This window comes from Lepisosteus platostomus, chromosome 9 (genome assembly GCF_059453375.1).
Source record: "Lepisosteus platostomus isolate fLepPlt1 chromosome 9, fLepPlt1.hap1, whole genome shotgun sequence".
Classification (NCBI taxonomy): domain Eukaryota; kingdom Metazoa; phylum Chordata; class Actinopteri; order Semionotiformes; family Lepisosteidae; genus Lepisosteus; species Lepisosteus platostomus.
This window is the reverse complement of record NC_142619.1, coordinates 50,651,541-50,675,736: the sequence shown is the minus strand read 5'-3', so window position 1 is coordinate 50,675,736 and position 24,196 is coordinate 50,651,541. Positions and strand designations below refer to the sequence as shown.

Here is a 24,196-nt window from a genome sequence, read left to right as displayed (position 1 = left end):
TTCTCCCTGTCAGCAAATTAGACATGAAGATGTGACTTAGACTTTCTCTTGTTTTCTAAATCAATGGACTTTTAAGGATACTAACCTGCACAAAATCAAAGAGGATCAGAGGCAGCATGTCATCTATAACAGCCAAGTCCTTGGTAAACCTGTTCATAATTCGGCCTGAAGATAGTCAAATAAATTTAGATAAAATGAGAAGACTTTTTAGAATTACTGAGCAGTCATAATACATAATTACATCTCTCTAGCCCATCTTTTAGCAGTATCTTTTTTTAATTTACTTGGTTAAGTGAATTAAATCATTTAAAAATAAGGGTACAGTATAACAAAAAATATGGTTTATGTTATACAAATTTAGGAGTGTAAACACAAATGTATTTTATTTAACTTTCACTCATTGCAACTTATTTTCAACAACAAACCCAAGGATTCTACCAAGGTATTAAATTATTGCATTTTTTTAAAGAAAATCAAAATACAAAATGGAGTTGGAATATTAACACCTAACCATAAATACTGCCGCAAAATATTCACATTATGGCCACAATCACTGTTATTTTGTAGATTTTAATTATATATTGACAGTAATAAACTACAGATCACATGCAAGTGGCTGTATGTTTACTGTCTTGAAGATGATTCAGAGATTTCATTTTAATATACTGTACAGCATACAGTAGTGCTAAAACAAACTAAAGGTTACAAACAGGAGGACATTCATCCGACTAGTTTAGTCGCTAGTTTAGGGATGCCAAGATGTTCCTGTATTAAGCATACCACCTGTATTAGGCATACAACATGAGAAAATCAATTGACTTAGCTACATCGTGAGGAGATTGGTTTACACATCTTCTCAATAACCGAAGAAATCGTTTTTTTCCGTCTGTTGTGTATCTGGAGAGGTTCTGTTCTACCTGTTTTCATTGTATTCAAGATAGCCATTGGAGCTCTCAGGACCGAGCTCAGCATTTGTTCATGCAGCCTTTTGGAGATCGTCAGCAGGGTGTGAATCAGGGGAATTCCTCTGCAGAATCCCATTGCAAACACGGTCTCAGAAGTGGCCACCCAGATATAAAAGATGTAGTAAGAGCTGGTTGGTGTGGCAATCACCGCGTAGTGTGTTCCAGGAGATGAAGAGTTCCCAGGTTGAGAATTAGTGTCATTAATCAAGATGCTGGAGAAAAAAAAAGAGAAATCATGTACTGTACATATCCTGCATGAGAGGTCTTTCTTCAGAAATAATTTTTTCAGAAAGATTTTTCCTGCACACACAGAAGAAGCTCAATGTCCAACAATAAAGGGCCTAATTCACTCATTCAGTTCAGCAGCATCAGAAATACCCAGGCTGGCAACTGAAGGTCTTCCGAAACATATCAAAATATCCCAGTGCCAGAAATGCAGATGGGCAGCTGAACCATTCTTGTTTGCTTTTATTTCCCAAGGAAGTTTAAAAAAATGGTTATGAGTGGAGAAATTATACCAAATATCATATCTTAATTAAAGGACAATGGCCCAGAGCAGAATGTCCTGTAGGACTGAAAACAGGCTCATATATAAAACTTTAAAAGAATTACCAGGTCTGTTCATTAAACCATAAACGGACCTAAATATAGTAAGGCAATTAACATGAAAGAACAGCAAGATTTTTTTTCCGTGGAAGCTGTGAAAAGGTTAGATTATATGGTACTGTATGTATGATAACAATGGATGAGGACAGACTTTCTAATTAAAGTTCCCAGTTTTTATCTTCCGACAAAAGCCAAAGAGTGTCTGATAACTGCGCAGAATTAGTGTAGCTCCTCTAATGAGACATAAACTTGCAGGTTATTGTTATATTCTCTATCTGTTGAATACAAACAAAAATGGTTATTATTTTTATTTTTATTATTTTCTCTCTTATGGCCATTATGAAAGGTTGCACTGTTGAATAATGCTATGTTTGCAACAATAAATCTGAATTTCAAAGAACTACAGTAAGTGAGAGACTGGGTTGGATTAGGGGAAAATAGACACTCAGTTGTGTGAAGAATTTGCCAGTTAATTTCTAGTTACAAAGTAAGTATCTGAACATTTAGGAGAGGTACAGTAGACATGACCTGTACCTAGTTTATGTAATGTCTTCAAATCTTGTCAGAACACACTCATCAGCACTCCTCAATTTCCATGGAAATCTCATAAAAATTAAAAGTTTATCCTGGGAGGAGTTTTAACTTAGATTTTAGATTTGAGAGGCATTACGTCAAATTTATACAATTAGCAAAATACTAAAAATGCGTAATTAAGAATTCAAACGTGCTCCATGCTTGGAGATGAAAACTTGCATATCAGAGTCTCTTCAGACCAGGTTGTCAAAGCTAGTTACAAGATGTGTTTCAGTTTGCTACAAGCATACAATTATTCCATAATTCTCTATTTCAGAGGGCAATATGGAGATCTTTCATCGCTCATTATAGTTATAGAAGAAACATTGGAGATTTAAATCCCTAAAATTTGAAATTAGCTATTCACTTACTCTTTAATGAAATAGTATCCAACCAAGGACCCACCCGCCTAAAATAAAAAGAGAAATTGCAAACTTATTATTTGTATTCAGCTAAGTAACATTTGTACATTAAAATGCAATTCCAAATTTGGCCAATAATCAGAACTGCTTGAATTATTTTTCAAGTATTTCTTACCTCAAGTATAAAAACAAAAACAATAAAAATAAGGGCATAAACCAAGCTTTTGTTAGTCATCATGTATCTGAAGCATGTGCTCCATGAGGTAGTTTCAAAGACATTTTCACGTTCATCAGCAAAACATTCCTAGAAACACATAAATGAAAGAAAAAGCAGGATGTAAATCCATGGACATACTGTAGTATGGAAATATATATGCGCAAACGCATTCAGACCCATCCTACGGTGAATCATTTTTTGTGAGATTACAAAATGATGGATATATTTAAAAAATATATATTTTGTTCAAAACCCAAATGCTCAAACTGAACAGTTCTTTAATAAGATTATAGAAGGATAAGTTACAGTGAATGTCAGCAGACACCTACAGAAAAAAACTTCTTTTGACTTCCTAAGTGTTCAAACAAGTGTTCAAACCTGTGAACTCAATAATTGTTGCTATCAATTACAGATACACATCTTTTGGGGTAAGACTCTACCAATTTATTACACCAGAGTGGTGCAATTTTCACTTATTGTTCTTGGTAGATTTGCACAAGCTCCTTCAAGTCGCTTGGAAATTACGTACAGTATAGACAGCCATTAACGCGGTTTCTCAGTAATATTCCATCAGGATTTTGATTAAGCCACTGAAGGACAGTCACTCTCATATTTTAAGCCACTCTACAGTAGCTTTGACCTTGTGCTTTGGATTGTTTTCCTGATGAAAAGTGAGTTTTTGACTGTTTTTAGTCTTCAGCAGAGTGAAACAGGTTTTCCTCTAGTGTTTGCCTGTACTGTGCTCCATTCATGTACTGTATGTGTTTTCCTTGAATCCCACAAGGTTTCCCATCCCTGCTGAGAAGAACCAACCCCAGAGTACCACCACCATGACTGACTGTTGGGATGGTCCTGACTAGGAGGTGTGCTGTATTGCATCTGCACAAGCATAAACACTTGGTATTGAGACAAAACTGGAACATTCTGGTCTAATTTGACCACAACAACCTGTGCCACATTTTTGCAGAATCACTCATTTGCTCTATTACAAACTATGGGATATGAGAAGGGTTTTCCACTATCATGCAGGCCAGTTTTATGGTTATTGTTGCCTGATGTAATCCTTCCTCCTTGCCCATCTCTCGGCTTGGAGTGGCAGTCTGATCCAGGCAGTGTCTGGTAGGTAGGATGCACATACCATTTGTTCATGATTGAGCAGACACTATTCACAGGTATTCAGGCATAATCAAAGTCCCTTCTCCTGACCTGTGCTTTTCACAGACTTCTCTGACAATCTGAAAGCTCCTAAGGCTTCATACTTGCATCTTTGCTTGAAATTCACTTCCTGACTGAGGAATCATACAGAGACAGGTGTTTTTACTCTGAAATTGTGAGAGCCACTATTACAGCTCATAGACAGACGCCACATAACTACCTGCTCACCTGCTGTAGATTAATTTAGGTTTGCCACAAAAAGGGATTGAATACTAAACCTTACTTTTCCATTTTTTCATATTATCTTTTTACTTTTTATTGCCTTGAAAGGGTGGAGCAGGTTATGTATATAACATATATATTAATTAATACTTCAAAATGTCATGACTGCAAGCTTTAAAGCAACAAACTGTGCAAGGGTCTGAATATGTTTGTGATATTGTAATAGTTTTAATTATTACACTGTAATATTTTAAAGTTATTTAGTTATCAAACAAAGTTTTCTTATTGTCAAGCCAAATGGTACGATTGTAACAATATGGCACAAAGGAAAGGTAAAAAATAAGTATCAGTTACAGGTGTCTCTTGGATAGATTTTGCAGACAATAAATGGTAACAGCTGAACACTGATAAATACTGCTAATTTTTTGCACCTAATTTGAATGGACAGTTCTACCAGCTCATAAATATTCTGAGTAGCAGTCTTAGCCTATATTGAGTTTTTTGATGAAATGTATACAATATATAAGATTAAACCTAAGTGTCTAAAAGTAACACTGCAACTTGCAACTATTTGTACCACCCCCACAAAATACATATTATAAAGAACACATCTATAATAACACATGTAAAATTATATATTATTATTTTTTATTATAATAATTTAATAATTATATATTATTTGGATGTTTTTTTGCCACTAATTAGACTATAAATGACTTGGCTTGTTTGAAATATTGTATTACTCATAATGGTATCAAAGAAATCATGAAAATAATAAGATTTATAATGGCCTAGAAATTCAATTTTACAAATGTTTTCATTTTGAGAAGCAGCATCTTCTATGTATAATGTATTCCTGACCAGAACTTTGGCCTTCCATTCCATTGCTGCGTCTGTCAAATACAGGGTATTTGAAGGTATAATGTACTGTAAGCAAACAAGCCAAGAAATTTAGTAATATAATAAAAATGTTGAAAAGCACAGGAAAGAAAATCTACCTCCATATCTTCTTCATCAACATCTTCATTTATTTCATAAATGCTGTCCTTTGAAAGCCGCCGGGCATAAATGTCTAACTCAGAAGCCAGATCGCATTGAGGGGTTATGGACAGTTTTCTGGCAAAGGAAGAGGTCAAATGTTCTCGGCGCCCTTGGCTCTGTGCGTTAGTGATGAAAGCCAAAACTGACTGCCGTCGCTGTCCATGAAATGTCTGCCCACGATCCAGCACATTACTCCTTGGGAGAGCTTCCTCCACTTGCTCATTTTCAGGGATGAAAGAGAACCTCCGCTCCCCGAGCTCGCTCACAGATTTTTCTTCAGGCTGAATGATGGAGAACTTTCTGGAAGCGGCCAGGGGATTTATGATGACGGACGACTTCCTTCTCTTCTCTGTGTGATCTATGGTGGCCTGCTTGAAGGACTGTCTGGTAGGCTCAGGGTGGAATCCAGCAGTATCATCTACAGAGACACGGCGAAGAGTCTCATCAAGGATGGAGCCTCTTCGCTCTGCGTTGATGTTGTCATAGGCTTCCAGGCCTATAAGTAGAGAGGTGAAGTCAGGTCGCTGAGACTTAAGTTCAGAGAAAGTTCCGTAGAAATAGGTGGTGCCATTGTGTAAAAGCAAGATCTTGTCAGCCCTTTTTAAATGATCCAGTTTGGAAGTGACCACGACACGTGTTTTAGTAGCCATAAGTCTGCACAAACACCTAAAAAAACAAAAGAATATTACAAGAATAATGTTGTGAGAGCTCTTTAACTAAGGGGATTGCAGGGATGAAATTCTCCTCAAAAACTAGGCCAGGTTAATTGGAACTATGGCTCTTTTTTTCATGTTTTTACCAAAAACCCTGGACATGAATTTGTACTGACAAATATCTACACAAATTATTTGGCACAGCAGTTCTTTGAAAATGGCTCCCTGTTATTTAAGGCAGAAGCCTAGCCTGGGCACCCATGTGAACAAATCTAAATTCATACGCTTTGAAACCGGTGGTTGATAAGTGTTCCACCTTTAAAAACAGGTAGAACATACAATATTCTCAGCTCTAAAATATGAAGGACTGTAAAAGAAAGTGTAAGTCGTATAAAGATAATAGAGTATTTATAATAGCAGATGTTAAAGAAATATACTGTAACTATGTTTTAAAACAAAACGTCTGCAACATGACATGTCTTGGAGTGACTTCTGAAAGAAAAATCGTGCTGCACACCTCACGAATCACCATGGTGTGGTGTTTTGCACTGTTCCTGGACAAAATCAGAGTTGGTGTACCTTTCTGTGTGGATTTTTCACATTTTCCCTGTATCTGCTTAGGCTTCGTCTAGGTACTGTAATTACCACCTCCCAGAAACTTAAAAACTATAAAATTAGTCTGTTTTAATCTGCCTTTAATTGGACAAAAAAGGGTTTGTTCAACACCATTTCTCAAATGAACATACTGCATACACAAATCAAGCGCCTTTAAAAAAAGTTCTAAGGCATTTCCAAAAAATTACCTCTCAAATATTTCCTTCTCTGTAACAATATCCAAATGGGTGAAGGGTGAGTCCAATAGGTATAGATCAGCATCTTTGTATACTGCTCTGAAGTGAAAACAGAAATTATTGAAAATATCATTTACTGTACAATCAATTGCTTTAATGAAGGTGTAATGAACAACTTCTCACACGTATAACATTTTAATTGTTTTAATATTTCCTACTTTTAAATCCATCAATTTCAATTGCATTTGAGATCTAAATAAAATGTACTGTACAACTTTAAAAAATGCAAAAAAATGGATTTGTTAAATAAATAAAAGAATAAAACTATAACATTTTTATGAAACTTTTCATGTTTTTTTTAATTCAAGAAGACCCTTAAGGTAATTACTGTAATACTTGTAAGTAAGAGTTGAAAGAGCGAAGTTAAGATAATCTAATATAAGAATCTAATATGAATAAAACTAATATTAACATTTAAAAAGTGTTAAATTACAGTCTTTCAGCCTTGACATAAAATCCATAAACATTCAAGGTAATCTGCATTTTATTTCTGGTTGTAAAAATACTGTCTGAGCTTCTTAATTTAAAAAAAAAAAACAGTGTTACACAAAGTTTACCAAGTCAACTAAAGTGTAAATGTACTTGATTTAACAACAAGCACATGACATACACAAGTGAACTTTGAGGTCAGTTACAACTAACTCACTCCATAAATCTACTACACCTTTAAATGTGTCACTACATGCATACAGGAACACAATCAATCAGTTATGGAAATTAGATAAAAATATGAACATATCAAAGCTCAAGGCATTTTAAAATTAATACACCCTAAAGGCTCCTCTGCTTTCAGAATCAGAAAATGTTCATTTTGGATCCACAAATAATGAAAAGGAAAACTGAGCTGACTGCCATGCTCTATCTACTGTTTCTTTAGAAACATACTAGTTAATAATTAACAATTATATTCCTTGACACAAGAAACACCATTGTGAGTTAGTGCCACACAAAAGCGAGGAATGAGAGTAGAAACAGGGCAAGACAATGAACCTGGCCAAGCCAATCCGGTCACGCTGTCCGCCACTCAGAGTAACTCCACCTTCTCCCAGACGTGTTTTGTCTTTATCTGGAAGCAATGCCAGGTCCTGGATTCATCAAATACATAAACAAGGAGAAATAAGAAGATTTTACTAATCAATTCAGGTAAATATTTATGGGTTATACATACTATAACTTGGCTTTAACATGATTTCATTCATTGTAAGCCTGTTCATTTGTTCATTTTCTAACTGCTTCATCTGATAGAGGGTCATAGACAACAAGTGCAAGCCAGGATACACCCTGGACTAGAAGCCAGTCCTGTGCAGGGACACACACTGACACAAACACACTCACACACTTGCACCAGGGCCAATTTTCCCAGAAGCCAATTAGCCAGTGTTGTTTGGACTGTGGGAAATCCACACAAACACGGGGAGAACATACAAACTCCACGAAGACAGCACAACATGACCAGCAAAATGCTTGCATTTTATTTTGGATCCATACTACACTCTTCGGCCCAATCTCAGAAATATTTTAAGATTTCTGGTTGAATTACAGTACCTGTCTTAAATTCCACGATTGGAATTTATGTTGGCACCTCTGGCCCTGAATGAGTTCAATTGGTGGACACTGTGCACAAACAAGGAGCCTAAAGCAATACTGAAATGTACCAAAGAATTTGCACAGAATGCAAAGAGGCACAGAATTTGAAGCATAGCAGAAATTAGAGATAAACAATTCTTCTGAGGCAATCTGCTGAATGATTTTCTTCCCTAGACTTAAAAAAGAAAGACTCCCCTGTGATATGTTTAACTATTTTATTTTATTCAGCTGGTACTGTTCAATAAATTAATCTTGGTAATTCAATGCAGTGGGCCATCTTAAATCAGTAACACGATCGATTACACTGAATCAAACATAATATTTTGCAATCACAGGGTCATATGTTACGCAGTCCTTGTTTGCTTTGAAAACATGTCTTTGTTTTGGGTTAACCCAGATGAGGTTGACTTTACCCTGGTAGAAGGCCCTCGGAAACCATATTCTGACATAGGTTGGAAAAATAATCAAATCTGAGTCTGTCTCAATACTGTGAAGAGTGAAGGACCAATCATATCACCGGATATTAGTTAAACAGAAACTGTCAGCAAATGTACCTCTTCCAATTGGCAGGCTTTGATGACACTGGTGTATCTGTATTCATCATAGGTCAATCCAAATACAATGTTCTCTCTGATAGTGCCTGGAATTATCCATGACGTCTGGGGGGAGTAGGATATTCTGCCACTGTGCTTTATTTTGCCTTCCGATGGTTCCAGTTCTCCCATTATCATCATCAGGAGGGAACTCTTTAGAAGAAGTATGTTCGACATGCATAGTTGAACATATCGAACAATAACATGAATCTCCACATTGTAAAAAGGACGCTTCATAAAACAAGAAATTGTAGTAGCTGAAGATGTGATGCAGTTTCAGAAATATATACTGTTTTGGGGAGTCCTTTTCAATTTAACTTTGATATTGTATATCTTCTGTCGTCTGATTTATCTTTTACATCTTTCACAATTTACAAGAGACGGTTAGTACAGTATAAGGCTCATGGGAACCTTTTTGTTTGTTTTAGGTTATTAGGTACTTAATATTTAAATATACATAAGACATTATCAAAAGTAAGCTTTATGTGCAGTAACTTTATATTGTTTACACATACAGATTTCAAAATTGACTGTCATCCATCTAATTTTCTCTTACATTATTTGAACAGGACAATGCATTTTTTAGTTAATGTGTTACAGGAAAGTGCACAGTAGTAGTTTAAAACTCTCTGTTTACATCCTAGCTAAGGTCATAAAATTATCAATTAACTTTTACACATAATGTTTGAGGTTCATTTATCAAATTCCAGTAACAGCCTCTATTAATCACTGTGAAAGAAAGGATAACTGGGCACAGTATCAAGATTACAACACATCCTTGGGAACTTTTACATTCAGCAAATAATTAATTTAGAACCTTATGTGGCATTTCATTCTTATGTTCCCGAAAATAAACAAGGAATATAACATAGTAGTTAAATAAACGTAAAGTTAACACAGTGGCGCATTTTGCATTGAGCTGATTTGGAATTGTTTTGTGCTCCAGCCCAATGTTTTATTCTGTTTTGTGCCAGGTGAGAGTATAAGCTACTGGTATAATTACAGAAAAAAAATGAAAACAAAAATAGTTACCTTTCCTGAACCAGTGGAACCTGCAACAGCCAACATCTTCCCCTTTTCTAGATATAAACTGATGTTTTTCAAGACTGGTGTGACATAGAGGTTGGTGAAGAACAGACCTGCTTCTCCATTAGGATTGCCACTGTCTTTGTTTTCTTGTTTTATTTTCTCAAAGAGCTCCCCTATTCCCTTGAAGCAAACAAAAGCCAAGCTTTAAAAGTGAGTGTTTCAATAGTGTCAGAACCGAAAAATCTCTCAGACATTACGTAATAACTTGCATGTTGCATAATCCTGTCACTTTTGTAAAACCATAGTTTATATATTCTAATCTCTACACGTGAACAAACAGTTTAAGAATCTTGGGATTGTGTTGAACAGCACCTCATCACTACATTCTCTCTAGAAAGGGCTTGTGTGAAACAAATGGAAAAATAATTACCTATATGGGAAAAGGATCTTTTAGAACAGAAGAGACAAAATTGGATATCAGAACTGCTGGCTAGATGACACACCTTATTTGTGCACTTTGACATTGTATGGCTTTATCTTGGAATAACCGTGAAACATAAACAGCAAATATCTGCTTCCCTTTTATGTGATTGATTAAGATTAATCAGTTACTTCAGTAACACTTTATGAGCTGTCAGAATAATCTGTGCGATCTCAGCTCAGCAGGCAAGAAAGCTGATCCGCAGGTGACACTACTGAAATAAAATATTTTATGTAGTTGCTCCTGTGTATGGGCATGTGTGGTACAAAGTAGCCTGTCTGAAAAATAACAGCCTAGCCTTAAAGGTAAGAAGGTGTTACTCCATCATAGTTAACAGACTTTGCTGAGTCACTGTTGATGTGGGAGATTCAAAATAATGAGTCCAAACAGAAAATTGTGTGGACATGATCAAGACAAACCCCGACTTTACAAAAACACAGGGCCTGGAGGACACAGATATGAATGCCTGCTCCAGTTGACGGAGCAATAAACAATGAATCAAGCTATCAAAGGAAGGTTTAAAGTGAATCATTGATAGTTATAATATACAACAACCCAATAAAAATGTGGTTTTAGTGAAAGGCGTTTGCAAAAATTTCTCTTTGATTCCTGTTTGATTTGTGAACTTAAAGAAGCCTGTCTAATCATATTTAACAAAAAATACCTAAACACCATTCAAAGATTGTGTGTGCTTCAAAACTTTTACACAACATGCAGTTGATTTAATATTTGCCTAAATAATTTACAGTACTTTCTACATACTGTACTTACCTCATCCCAGGAAGCTGTTACGTTTACCAACTCAACTTCTGTTGTTGTGAGATTGTAATCCAAAACTTTGTATTCCTCTTTTTTAAGAAAATCCTGGAAGATGAAATCAATAATTAGCAAATGTAATTTTGCGTCTGAGCCTCACGTGTCAAGGTTACTAAGAAGATTTTAGAGTCAGTACTGGAGATATTCTACCAGTGTGGTCATTTATGTTTTCATTTGATTTACTACAGGACTCTTTTTTCACCCTAATGTGGAAAACCACATCCAAGTGTTGATTTAACACTGTAACCACACACAAGTTGGATGAGCAAATGATTTTCAAAGGCCCCTTTCAAGACAGGTGTTCTTCAATGTAAAAATGCATGGCCCCGCACCAAGTCAGAACAAACAGGACTTACTGTAGTGTGGTTTAAGAACGTAAGAAACTTCGCAAACTAGAGGGGCCCATTCAGCTCATTTGGTTGCTACAATAAGGAGCTAAGGCAACTGGCAGAAAGTGAAAGAAGCCCGAGTGCCAGTTTTGAGAAGATAACTGTGGAGCTTGTTTTAGATTCCCACAAGCCTTTGAGTACAAAAGTGTTTCCTGATCTTCGTTTCAAATCCACTTCCCTTTAAGTTTCCATTTCTGTCCTCCGCTTCATGCTTCCCCTCTGATTCTGAAGAATGCCACAAGTAAAAACAACAATCAACAAACAATCAGAGGTCTCTGATCATTTGGATTGTTTGAATCTGGTCTCCTCGTATTCCTTCCATTCAAGACTAAAAAGCTTAAGTTCTTTTAGCCTGTCAGAGTGGGACATTCCTTTAAGCCAGGAATGCATGTGATCCAGAGCAGCAATATCTTTTAACACAACCTGTACACATCATTCTAAACATGATCTTACTAACACATTGTAAGCAACTGTAACAACATCGATTGGTTTAAATTCTGAATTCCTCAGAAAGGCCTTTCAAGGTTACTGTGTTGTTGTTATCCTTGTCAGACCATGTAATAAAAAACACTAAGGATGTGCTCCTTATAACCATAACCAGCCAATGATTGCACTGTGAACTCTTAGTAGTAAAGGAACTTGTAAACTCTTTATATGTGCAATAATATGTGGGTTTCAGCCCAAAACACCAATAGCTAACTGAGTGCATTTTCTTTTAGATGGCAACTATCAGAATACATACAGGTATGAGTATTGTAGATAATATATTGTTCCACTTCAGGTTTTTAGAAATTATAATGCCTTATTAGCAACTCTTAGAATCACTCAGACTCTACAGACGTATGAACAGACACAAGCTAAGAATTATTAATTACTCTGCACTTCTGTACTGCAGTTCAGTCTGAACGTGAAAAACAAATGTGTAAGTATGTAAAATCAATCACATCACTCCAGAAGTGGAATCACATCGTTCAGATTATTCAGTGCATATAGTTTAGTGGTGGTGGTTCTCTTGGTGGTGGTGGAGGGGAGTCCCCATTACCTGTAAAGCACTTTGAGTGGAGTGTCCAGAAAAGCGCTATATAAATGTAAGCAATTATTAACTATTAATTATTATATGTGTCAACCTTTTCTCATGCTTACCTCTATCTTGTTGATTAGGGCCAGGGTGTCATACCACATCTGCACAGAGCCAGGAAACTGCCTTGTGAGGGTCATCCTGAGCACCATGCAGTATGACATGGTGGTGAAGATCTTACGCAGGGTAATCCCTTTACTGAGAGCGTAAGGCACCACGGCACAGATCACCACCAGAAAAGCAGAAAAGAAGTAGGTTGCACTGTAGAAGTACCTCAGATAACCAATCTTTCGGGTCAGATGCATCTCATCCCTGTTGTAAAATAATAAAACAGGATATTTATCAATACACTCCTGGACTTGAAAGAGGAAAATGAATTTTGTGGCAACATGCAACAGGTTTTAGTGTAAGAGTTTAACATTACAATTACTGTAATTACTTGAACTTATGCTTGTATCCAAAGACACTAACAGTTAGACCCATGTATGCAGCTAGGCATTTTATGAAAGCAAACTACAGTAAGTGAAGCACCTTGCTCAAAAGTAGGACACCATTACTCCATTAAAAAAATTTAAACCCTTAATCTTCTACTTACTAGTCCAAAGCACAAACCACCCCTCAACATTGTGATTTAACTTCTTTAAGATGTAACGAAACAATTTAAAGTAGCATTTACATTTGTCATGGGAACTCTACAGTATGTCATGGTTACATTTATGAAAATATATATGTTTTTTAAAATATTAAGAACCCGTATTATACTCTGCTTTTACAAACCTGCATGGCACCTGGCACACAACCAGGGCTGTCTCAAAGTGGGGGGCGAAAAGAAAAAGGAAGCAGAAGAGGGAGGATGCAAATGTGGCACTTAAAGGGAAAGGTCTTTGGAAAAGTTTGTTGTAAAAACCAGGAGCGAAGAAGAAACGGACACGGGTGGTGATCTCGAGGACGACAAGGATGCTGGCACCTGATAGCATTAGCAGCAACGGCGATTAGTAGTTCTGTTCGGTTCTGTATGTCTGTTTGTGCAGGCCAGTTAGGGAGCTATTTCATCACCTCAATACTGCTCCCTGCCGCCACCACCACACACAAGAACCCCACTACCCTGGGCCCCGCCCACCCCAATCCTGCCCCGGGCCCCGCCCACCCCAATCCTGCCCCGGGCCCAGCCCACCCCTTGAGACGGCCCTGCACACAACCTCTGAAAATAAAAGAACGGTTACAATGAATTTTAATAAATTGCATTTATGTACCACTCTTCATCCCTAAAACATGCAGGCTCTTTCGTAAAAGTAACCACTGTAGAGCACGAGCAAGTGCAGCCCCAACCTCAGTGATTAGGGCCAGCAGCCCTACTGCACTGCAGATCAGAGAAATAACGTTGCCAACTGAAGGGTAAACTTCAGGTTTGTAGCCTAGGTTCTGTAATCCCAGAGGGGAATTTAGCCAAGACGCTCTCTCAAAAAGTGACATGTGATTTTTAATGACCAAGAAGTCTAGGCTAGTCTAGGTAATGTCTCATCCAAAGGACTGCATTTCCTACAGCACCAACATTTGGGTCCAGTGGGAAGAGCAATCCCTAACAATCTATCAAAACTGCTTACAGTAGCAACAACGTTTTCCTTACGGATCTCCCATTTCACGACCGACCACACCCAGCACTGCCCAGTTTCTGAGATCTGGTCAGGCTGGAACTGTGGTGGGCAATCCTGATCCATCAGGGGAGATGTGCCTGCAGGTTTTCAATCCAATTTAGCTTTTAAGAAGCTCGGTCAGCTCATTGTTGGATTAATGGGACCAACCACTCCCAGATCATCAGGTTCTGGTGCTGTAAACAGACCTAGAAAAACTTGGAGACACATGGGATCTCCACCACTGGACGACAAGGTCAAACAGTGAATAATAATAAAACGAGATAAAAAGGTTTCCTTCTACTCACTGTCTAATGTTTTGAATGATCTTTTCCATAATCTCCTCCCAGCCATAGGCCTTTACTGAATGAATGTTTTCTATTATCTCGGATGTAAGTTTGAGCCTTTCACTGATTTTCTTTGCCCTCTTAGCTCTGAAAGACAACAACAAAAAACACAAGCATATTAACATTCATTTTCATATTACAGTAGTCAGACAAAAACTAACAATGAAAATAATTTGGAAGCAATCTGTAATTCGGTGAAATGAAAGGTGTTTTTCCTTTTATTTAATTTCTTATTTATTTCTTTCCTGTTGCCATGATTCAACAATTCCAGTAAGAAAGAGGAAAACAGCTGCCGATCAAAGGAAATGCAGTGAGGAAGTGTCACACCCCAGTGTTGGGTATTAGTAGATGTTGGTAGTGGTTACCAGAAACACTTAAACATGATCTCTGTTCACTGCAAATGATGGACAAGCCTCCGGCAGCACTTGCAATGTACAATAATGATTAATGTCTTCTACTCCTATAAAAAACATCACAAGTGTAGAAATACTGTACCAGGGGACAAGTATTGACTATATACACAACATACAGTACAAATGAAAAGCAATGCCCTTAATGCAAGGTATCACCTGTACTACACTGTAACCTCCCATACTCAGATCCAAATTGTTCAGCCTTGTAGCCAGAGACTAGGCCCTCTCCAACATTAACCCCCTCCCCTGAGAGAGCATTTTTTATGCTGGCACCTACTGTATAAAGACAGCTTACTCGAGAAGCTCTGTTCCCTTCGGGCCTACTGTATGTCAGAGGATCCAAAATGGTGGTTTCTGTTTGTATTGTAAGAATGTGTATATTTGATTAACTTTTACATTGCAGTGTATCTAGTGCATGATAAAATAACGTGCAACCATTATCAAAATGCTAGATACGAAGTTAGTGAGATTAACTAAACGTTTGTATATTTAAATAAAGTGCTAGTGCTGAAATGAATACAGTTGTGTGTAGGATCACTGCAGTGAGCAGAGGACAGAGCACTGTGACATCCCAAGCATTTAAAATCAAATTCAGAATACCAGCAGTGATAGCTTGTTCTGTCATTGTACCTCTTCAACAACCAACAATAATAAACGTCTGTAATAAAACATTTACCGCCTCAACTGCAAATTGTACTTTCTGCTCTAAATTCACACATATAATTCTCATCAAGCCAAATCAATAAATGTACACCTAATGACAGGCTAGTACTGACAGGTGAAAACACCGTTCAGTGTGGCATGCAGGCAGCTCTGGGAATCTAAGGGCTTCACAGACCTGCTTCTGCTCACTCTCGTGTGGATGAACATCACTAGGCCCTCTAAGAAGTTGAGCAGTGGCCGCACGGGGCCGTGTAATTACATTACTCGTTCATGGGAAATACTGGTGTTCAGCCACACAAGACTGAGGTCTGTTTGTCATTAGTGGCCCCTACAAAATATCTATACTTTCTACACACTTTTTTTTTACTGTGCCATCCACTTGCTTTTAGCTTCTCTGCTTTATTTGTTGAAAACCTTTGGGAACTATGTTTATTGAATCTTCTGCTTAACATCTGTGTAATTGTAGTCATTGCTGTTAGGAAACCACAAAAAATTTTTTTTTTTTTCAGGATGCATACTAGTAACACTTTAAGTTTTTTTCTTCAGTTCATTTAACATGAAGACAAGGATAAACATTTAGCACCTGTACGGGTCCATCCTATGGGAAAGACAGGCCTGAGCAATGGCTAGAAGAGTTAGAGAAGCCAGTGCACAGAACGATGAGGCTTCAATCAGATCCCAGATAAACCACATCAACAGCATGCACTGCAGGGGGGTAATCCACACAAAGTGGGCAAGACCAAGGCTCTGGAATTCGAAACACAAAACACAAACTTTTAGAGACACGGTACCACCACAGCCAGAGCAGCCCAAGTAACTAACGTTGCAAGTAAGGCACAAACTTCTGAAATACCTCCAATTTGTATGGGCAGTGTGAAGAACAAGTGATAATTGCTTTGAAGCAATTGCAATGTGTATGCACATTCAACACTGGAACTCTACCTTTGGAGAGGTTCAGAGCATTTGTTTCACTTTTCTCTAATTGACAGGGTTTCATACTGTAGTTTTCTCATATTCAATCAGTGTGTTAGATGAAGTTGCTTAGTTAGCCCTTATGAAATAACATACAGATGAATTGTGGGTTTCTAAAGAAATGTCCTAAATCCTAATAGAAATCAAACAATTTCTTATAGATGCCTTTGAGTTATGAAACAGAAACAATGTTCAAGACTCTTGAGAGATTGTTAGTAATTCAAGGTCTGTATTTCAAGTCCTATGATTCATCCGCTTATTTTATTACTCTCTTACCTATATTATAATTCATGGCAGAATTGTAAACATTGCATGTTATCCACCTTATATATTCTTTCAGGTATTCATTAATAACTGTCTATAAGCAATCTATTAACATGTTATTAGTGACATTATAAACAGGAATAATTAAACACCTCTAACCTTGGGTTAAGGTCAGAATTAAGATTTTGTTTCTAACATCCAATCAATCTACACTAGAGGACATTTATTATCACATTCATGTTACATAATTTATAGTGTATAAATATATTTCATCCTAGTAATCTCAAGTGTTACAGTATGATGTTTTAAATTTGTCTTCTTTAAAATACTGATTCATATTGGCCAAGAGCACAGGTGTACAGTATGTTGGCAATTTCTACAACACAATTCAAGCCAGTCATTAATTAAAACTTACCTCATCAAATTTGTTGAGATTAGCAGACATCAGACTGACCAGCTGGCCGGTACTAATTTTATCGAGAACACGGCTTGACAATTTTAGAGTCTGGAACAAATGAAAAGTTCAGGTGATGTAAGCGGAATGGAGAATAAAAGAACTAAAAGATAATGCCAAAAAATGAAAGGCAACATAAAGAGCAAACATTACCTTTTTGTATATAAGGCTGAACAAAGCTATTCTGATCTGCATCCCTAAGTGATGAAGGCCGAAGATGGCAGACTGGAGCAGAAGAGATCTTGTAATAAAAAGCAGGGAGAGACCCAGGGCCATGTAATAACCTTGACTTCGCTCTGTCTCATAGAAGGGATCAAATGATGCAATTATTCTGCCCAGGAGCTGTGGCTGGACAGACTTGGATGCTTCCTGTTTTATACAAATAAACAAACACTGTAAGAAACTACATTTGTAATGGAAATGTGATAAAGTTCAGCAGTCCAAGTGATATTCTGTACGCTGTAACAGAAAAGCTCTTTGACATGGAAAGCTCCATCCAATCAGAAAAATAAGTGAAAAAGACAATAAGAAAAAAGGTGTAATCTGAAAGGACTGATCCTGCAATACTAGTATGTTCTTTTTTTCACACAACCAAAAAGGAGTGTTAATCTTCATTAGTAAATTTACTCACCCTTTCTGAAAATGATTTAAAAGATTTCCAACAAATTGTCCTTGAAATGTCCTACATAAGTTTGTCACAAAATTCAAATCTACAGCCAAAATATTACTGTTGCTTAACATGAAGGTTTAAAAACCCCAACACCTTTTTTTCAAACCCCAATGTGGAATTCTTAGCATAGAGAGAAAAATAATGATAATGATAATTAAAATATATCACTGACAATTCATAAAGAAGAAGAGCAAAATAGACGTTTTATTAATTTCAGTCTTATCTCAGGAACTAATTCAATAATACTTTCTCTGTAAAGTGAAAGTGCAAGTCGATGCCTCCACGACCTCGTGGATCACTGACTACCTGACAGGCAGACCACAGTCTGTGAGACTTCAGAACTGTGTGTCTGAACAGGTAGTGAGTACCACAGGGGCACCTCAAGGGACAGTTCTTTCTCCATTCCTCTTCACCCTCTATACTTCGGACTTTAAGTACAACTCAAAGTCATGCCACCTGCAGAAGTTCTCAGATGACTCTGCAATTGTGGGATGTACTGTATCAAGGGTGAGCAGGAGGAGGAGTACAGAGGACTGGTCAGCAGCTTTGTGGAGTGGTGTGGGGTGAACCACTTGGAACTGAATGTAACAAAGACAAAGGAACTGGTGGTAGATTTCAGGAGGAAAAAGGTCAACCTACTCCTGTCTACATCCATGGGAGTGGCGTGGAGATGGTGGACTCGTACAAGTACCTGGGAGTGCACATCAATGATAGACTGGAATGGTCTAAGAACATCGAGGCCATCTATAAGAAGGGACAGAGCCGACTTTACTTCTTGAGGAGGCTCAGGTCCTTCAATGTGTGTAGTAAGATGCAACACGTGTTCCATCAGTCGGTGGTAGCGAGTGCCATTTTCTACGCAGTGGTGTGCTGGGGCTCTGGGATTAGAGCAGTGGATTCTAAAAGGCTGAACAAGCTCATCAGGAGAGCAAGCTCTGTCATTGGGTCTGACCTGGACCCCTTGGAGGTAGTGGCTGAGAGGAGAATGATGTCCAAACTAGAGGCCATCATGGACAACTCCTCCCATCCCCTCTATGACAGGCTTGCAGGAATGAAGAGCACGCTCAGCAATAGACTGATTCATCCACGGTGCGACAGGGAGAGCTACAGGAGGTCATTCTTGCCTTCTGCCATAAGACTGTACAACGCATCCACCTTGCGTCTTGGCAGAGGCAACATCGACAGTGACCTGTTTCTGGACTAAACGCATCTACACATCTACTGCTACATCTGTTCTCTTTCTTTTTATTTTTATTTTTCCCGTTTACAACCATTTTTTGTGCAATATATGCCAGGGACCTGTGCAATACATTTATATTTATATCTATAGTTACATCTATATTTATATTCATATGTGTGATACGATTTTCTGTGTACTGCTCTGTTCTAGTTTGTTCTTGTGTGTCCGGACTGTGAGTAACTCTTGTATTGTATTGTATTGTATGTATTGTACTATTATTATATAATTCGTTACACTGTGGCTGTGTTGTGTGTGTTAAGCTGCTGTTGCACTGCAATTTCCCTCACGGGATCAATAAAGTATCTATCTATCAAACCTGTTCATAAAATTAGACTCCGTCAAGTAAGAGTTATTCAGTTACAAAAGTTCAAAAGATACTTGTTGTGCAGAACTCATGATGCTTTCAAGTCATGTGCTCCTACAGAAGTGGGAATCTTCACCACAAGCATGGAAATGGTTTGGCAGAGATGTTCCATGAGACCACAGGAATGTTCCTCCACTCAATCTCTACAGCAAATATTAGAGATCTGTCAACCCAGCCCAACACACAGGTGCTCAGGACGTCTAAGTTATAACGTCTTGTTATAAAAAGTCGGCCAATGCATGATACTAATTCTAGAAGGACACAGAATGTCTTTGATAACCATTGCCATGTGGGCACACGGATTCCAAAATGAAAAGATTCGGGAATTGTAATGACTTTAGTGTTGCCGAGTTGGTTAATGGGGCACAGGTTTTGAACAATGCTCAGTGTAAGACCGTGATGTGCGATGACCATTGGCAGCAAGCTGAATCCTAAAGTCAGCAGTAATGGTCTTCCACACCGATATGGCTATTGCCACCAAAATGTTTTTGTTCCCCAACACAGACCTCACTTAATCTTTTGTTTTTTATCCGGTATGCAAATGCTGAATCATTGCCAGATGAGACCACTACACACACTGTATAGTCACTGCATCAAACTACAGGATATTCATCAGAGCAAACAATGCATATGACATTCCTATTAATGGTCAGTACTGTATATACAGTCTGCTAATGTACTGTATGTGACACAGGACGTGAACTAGGTAGAGAAAAATATCTTAGCCTTCGTTGTTTCAAAGAAACAATTGAAGAAGCAACTGAGCAGCTTGATATTCTTGTCAGGTGGTTCCCATTCTTGGGGAGAATGGTGTTTATTATCAGGTTATTGTTGTTTAATAATTACCAGTTGAGTCTGCAACCATAACTGTTCCTGTGTGGAAACAATCCCCAGTGTCTCCTTTAAATCTGATGATAGATGAATGGACCTTGAATGCAACTATTGAGTGTGTTTTGTGATATCTATGCAAACAAAATTCCCAAACTTGATGCCTCTTTTTCTCAGACTTGACTTTGATGATTTTTTATTAAAAGCTTGAGAATCTGTGTGCCATTCATGCAGACAGATGCAAGCAGACATCACCTTTGCACATACTGTACAAAAACACATCCTCACAGTTCTTATTGCAGCCCTATTGCCACAGTTTTTTTTTGTTTTTTTTTTTCATATTAAAATGGATTGTTATTGCAGGTAAGGAAAGTTATTGCAGGTATATGAAAATATGCTTGGATTTCTCAATTAACATTCACAAAACTTAAGAATTATTAGTATTAAGACTACAAATGTTGCGTTTCTGAAGTGTTCCACTACGGAACACATCAAACACCAGTTGATAATAAAATAATGTCATAGGTCCACACAGATAATAGCTACTGAATTAAGGAGTATGCCTACTTAATTGGTCATCTAATGCAGAACATCCTAATTCTGAATGGGACTGCGAAATAAGTATAATTAAATGTTAATATCAAATACAAATGAGAGCATCCTAAATAATGAAACCCATACTGTATATTGTTCTTATTAAATCTCTTTTCATCCTGTTTTAGATACAACTTAAGAGTCAGAAACTTACCCCAAAGTACAACAGGACTCCATAAAAGGCAAAGGGCCAGAAGAAACAGCGGCGAATGGCATTGAGAAGATTGGGATTTTTCTTCGATGATGCAAGTTCTCTGTCCCATTCTCTACCAAAGACCGAAAACAAGGCAATTAGAAAACTGTCACTGTGTGGAAACAGACTACACAGCTTTTTTCACATAGTTAGGTTGACTCACGTATAACCAGGGAGATCTGGCTAACTTATTAAACAGTAAAGTACACAGAGACCTTGAAGATCGAAAGGGTACCAACTTGTTAATTGAATAAAAGTTCAAATTCCCAGTAGACCACATTTTTGGCTGATTAAAAATGGCTAACTATATATCACCCAACAGGGGGCTGGCAGTTTAAAAGGTCACGTTTCATGCTTATGTAAGAGAACTGCTGAGATCTAAAGAGAAATACACAAATAATGGTAAAAATAAGGGCCTGGAGGAGCTCCAGTCCCAAACAGGGTAAAAACAAGGGCAAACATCTTTTAAGTTGCATGTTTGTGTCTTTAAAGAATGACAGAGGTGACATTTGGGGGTGGCCTGCACTTTCAATGGTAAATATCCTAATTGGTGACATTTGCAAAACTTTTTAATTATAATCAGCAATATAGCCGCATAGACTGCTAGAGATACGATGGGTAAGGCGTGTGTTTTTTGGGAATATTTCACAGTGTCTGGTGTCTCAAATGCCTACCCACATTTCAAGTAAGACCTACTGCTGAACGTTTCAGTTGCTAAAACAAGTACTGTACAGGGTTTCTCTGGAAATACAGTAGGAAATACACTTGAATAGCAGGTCAACTAAATGACCTGCTATTCAAAACATAAGATAATGGTTACAGTGCATATCAAAAAGGGTAACAAGAAATAGTTATTTATAGTGTTTTTCTTGTATGTACGGTACATACAGAACAAAAATGTTATATATAATGGATATATCAATAAATATTTGTACTCAAAGACTAAAATAGTCAGATTAAGGTATTATTGCAATTAAAGGTAAAAATACAATTTTCTGGACTTTGCATGTGAGCTTCAGTGAAAGATTGCGATAAATGCAAACCTTTCTAGTCTTTCAGAAAGATGGTCAGCTGAGTCAAATGAAGGCACCTGATAAACATCTGATAATTCTAATTTCTGCCTGTATCCCTTTCTCAAAATTGGTGAAGCCCACCTGTAAAAAAAAAACAAATCATCATAAATCAGACCTACAGTACATTCACAGATGTATCACTGATTTATAAATGCCACTACTACCTACTGAACATAGATCTACATTCACAGATTTATGACAGATATCATAAATGTCAATAGTATCTATTGTAAACTTAAGTAAATAGAGTGTGAGGGGGATCTTAGTTTGTAATTATTATAACCTAATTGCCTTTATTGAGAAACAACTGTCATCTACAGTAAGTATACAAACAATGTCACAATGGTTCAGTGATTGCTTCTCCTAGAACAAATGTTGTCTGTGATTAAATTTAATATATTATGGAAAGAATATACAACACAAACAATTATGCAAGCTTTTAACACATACAGTAGTTGAAAAAGGTTGTACAAAACACACTGGTGTATTTACTGGTATCTACTTAGCAGTAGTTACTTACTCGCTATTTACTAGAGTACATGTTTTCTAAAACTACGTTTTACGTGAAGGAAACTAATGATGAATTACTTCACCGCTTTCCATACATTTGTGAGAATTTTATTCTCACATTTTGACACCAAGAAGATCTCCCGCTCCAAAGTATTTTAAAAAAATACACTGACAATGTTTAACAATAGTTAACTCATAACCACATCATGTAAGAAAATCGAATTAAAAAATGCGAATTCATTAAACAATAGCTGACTTCTTAATTTCCTATAACTCGGGAAAGCTTTAATGAAATCTGATCCTTAGGCACGTCGCTGCAGGTGCACTTCATAAAGTTCTGAAATAACTTCGGACAAGGTAAATAAGTTAATCTGTTAGTCGTATTATATTTTCAAACTTCAATATAAAAATGAAAGTAAGAAAAGTCATGCTATATAATTATCAAACAGCAGGTTAATGAACCACGTGCAGGGGAAAGTACATACAGTATTTCTAAAACAATATTAGGACTACCAAAACGAATAAGCTAAATGCAGATTCACATCTGCACAGCAAAACTTTAGCAAAACTTTCTTTCAATTTCTATGACAGAAGAAAAGAATCGTGGTTTCATTTTTATCCTTGACTGAAACTAGAGTAAAAAAAAAAACAAAACAAATCTTACCAGAAAAAAAATCTCGAGAAGGCGTTAGCATCTTCTGCAGGTGATTTCTGCATTCTAAAACAGCTTCCGTGCACCTGAGAGATGTGCTGGTCATCTGTAAAGTCTCCAAAATTGAATCAAGTCCCCGGTTTTGTTCTCCATGTCAAGATATGTGTGCGGTGATGTCACTGGTTTAATTGGCTCTGCCCAGGTTATAGCGTGTGCGAAGGACAAACCAGGAGGTTTGAAGAGTTGCGCTATCGAACTCCACGCTCAGAGCCCACGATAAATTCCTTGTGTGTTCTGCGTTCACTGAATATTTTCTCCTCAGTCTGTTAACTTAGAACACTCAGTACATTAAAGAGACTGATTTTGAATAGCCGTGTGCGACCCACCTCTGCCAGATTTCATTCTGAAGTTTTGATTTCCATTTAGGCAACATTGCGCAAAAAAACAGCAGGGGAATTCTTATTTCGGCCAAGGCGTTTGACAAGATGTTTAAGTCTTAATATCATTAAAGCGTTTTCTTACGGACAAGAAGAAATGAACTGGGGAATGAACACAATTTTCACAGAGCATTAAGTGTTAAATTGCAGTATGGTACATAATACAAAATTGTGATTTCTATTATTTTATAACTGACGACAAATATCAAGAAAGTTCTTTTTGCTGCTGTATATTATTGAAGAAAAACAAAGACTTTCAAGACAATTATTTTT

The 24,196-nt window shown here is 37.2% G+C and overlaps 1 protein-coding gene across 3 annotated transcripts in view; it reads right to left on the bottom strand.

Moving 5' to 3' along the window:
- The window catches only part of cftr (CF transmembrane conductance regulator), a 37,471-nt gene extending 13,612 nt beyond the window's left edge, over positions 1–23,859 (bottom strand). Inside the window, exons 1-18 of one of the 3 annotated variants that reach the window (XM_088645460.1) lie at positions 23,499–23,859; positions 22,295–22,405; positions 21,213–21,324; positions 17,516–17,731; positions 17,324–17,413; positions 16,256–16,419; positions 14,558–14,683; positions 12,684–12,930; positions 11,107–11,199; positions 9,858–10,034; positions 8,787–8,978; positions 7,636–7,730; positions 6,598–6,684; positions 5,099–5,807; positions 2,682–2,810; positions 2,516–2,553; positions 918–1,177; positions 86–165 (exon numbers count right to left, since the gene is read on the bottom strand). In XM_088645460.1, coding sequence (XP_088501586.1) covers positions 86–165; positions 918–1,177; positions 2,516–2,553; positions 2,682–2,810; positions 5,099–5,807; positions 6,598–6,684; positions 7,636–7,730; positions 8,787–8,978; positions 9,858–10,034; positions 11,107–11,199; positions 12,684–12,930; positions 14,558–14,683; positions 16,256–16,419; positions 17,324–17,413; positions 17,516–17,731; positions 21,213–21,324; positions 22,295–22,405; positions 23,499–23,551 — 2,979 coding nt within the window. In that variant the 5' untranslated portion in view covers positions 23,552–23,859. Of the gene's footprint in view, positions 1–85; positions 166–917; positions 1,178–2,515; positions 2,554–2,681; positions 2,811–5,098; positions 5,808–6,597; positions 6,685–7,635; positions 7,731–8,786; positions 8,979–9,857; positions 10,035–11,106; positions 11,200–12,683; positions 12,931–14,557; positions 14,684–16,255; positions 16,420–17,323; positions 17,414–17,515; positions 17,732–19,650; positions 19,780–21,212; positions 21,325–22,294; positions 22,406–23,498 lie in introns of those variants that run through there. The other 2 variants (XM_088645459.1, XM_088645461.1) reach the window with 2 other exon arrangements.
- Positions 23,860–24,196: the final 337 nt, after the last annotated feature.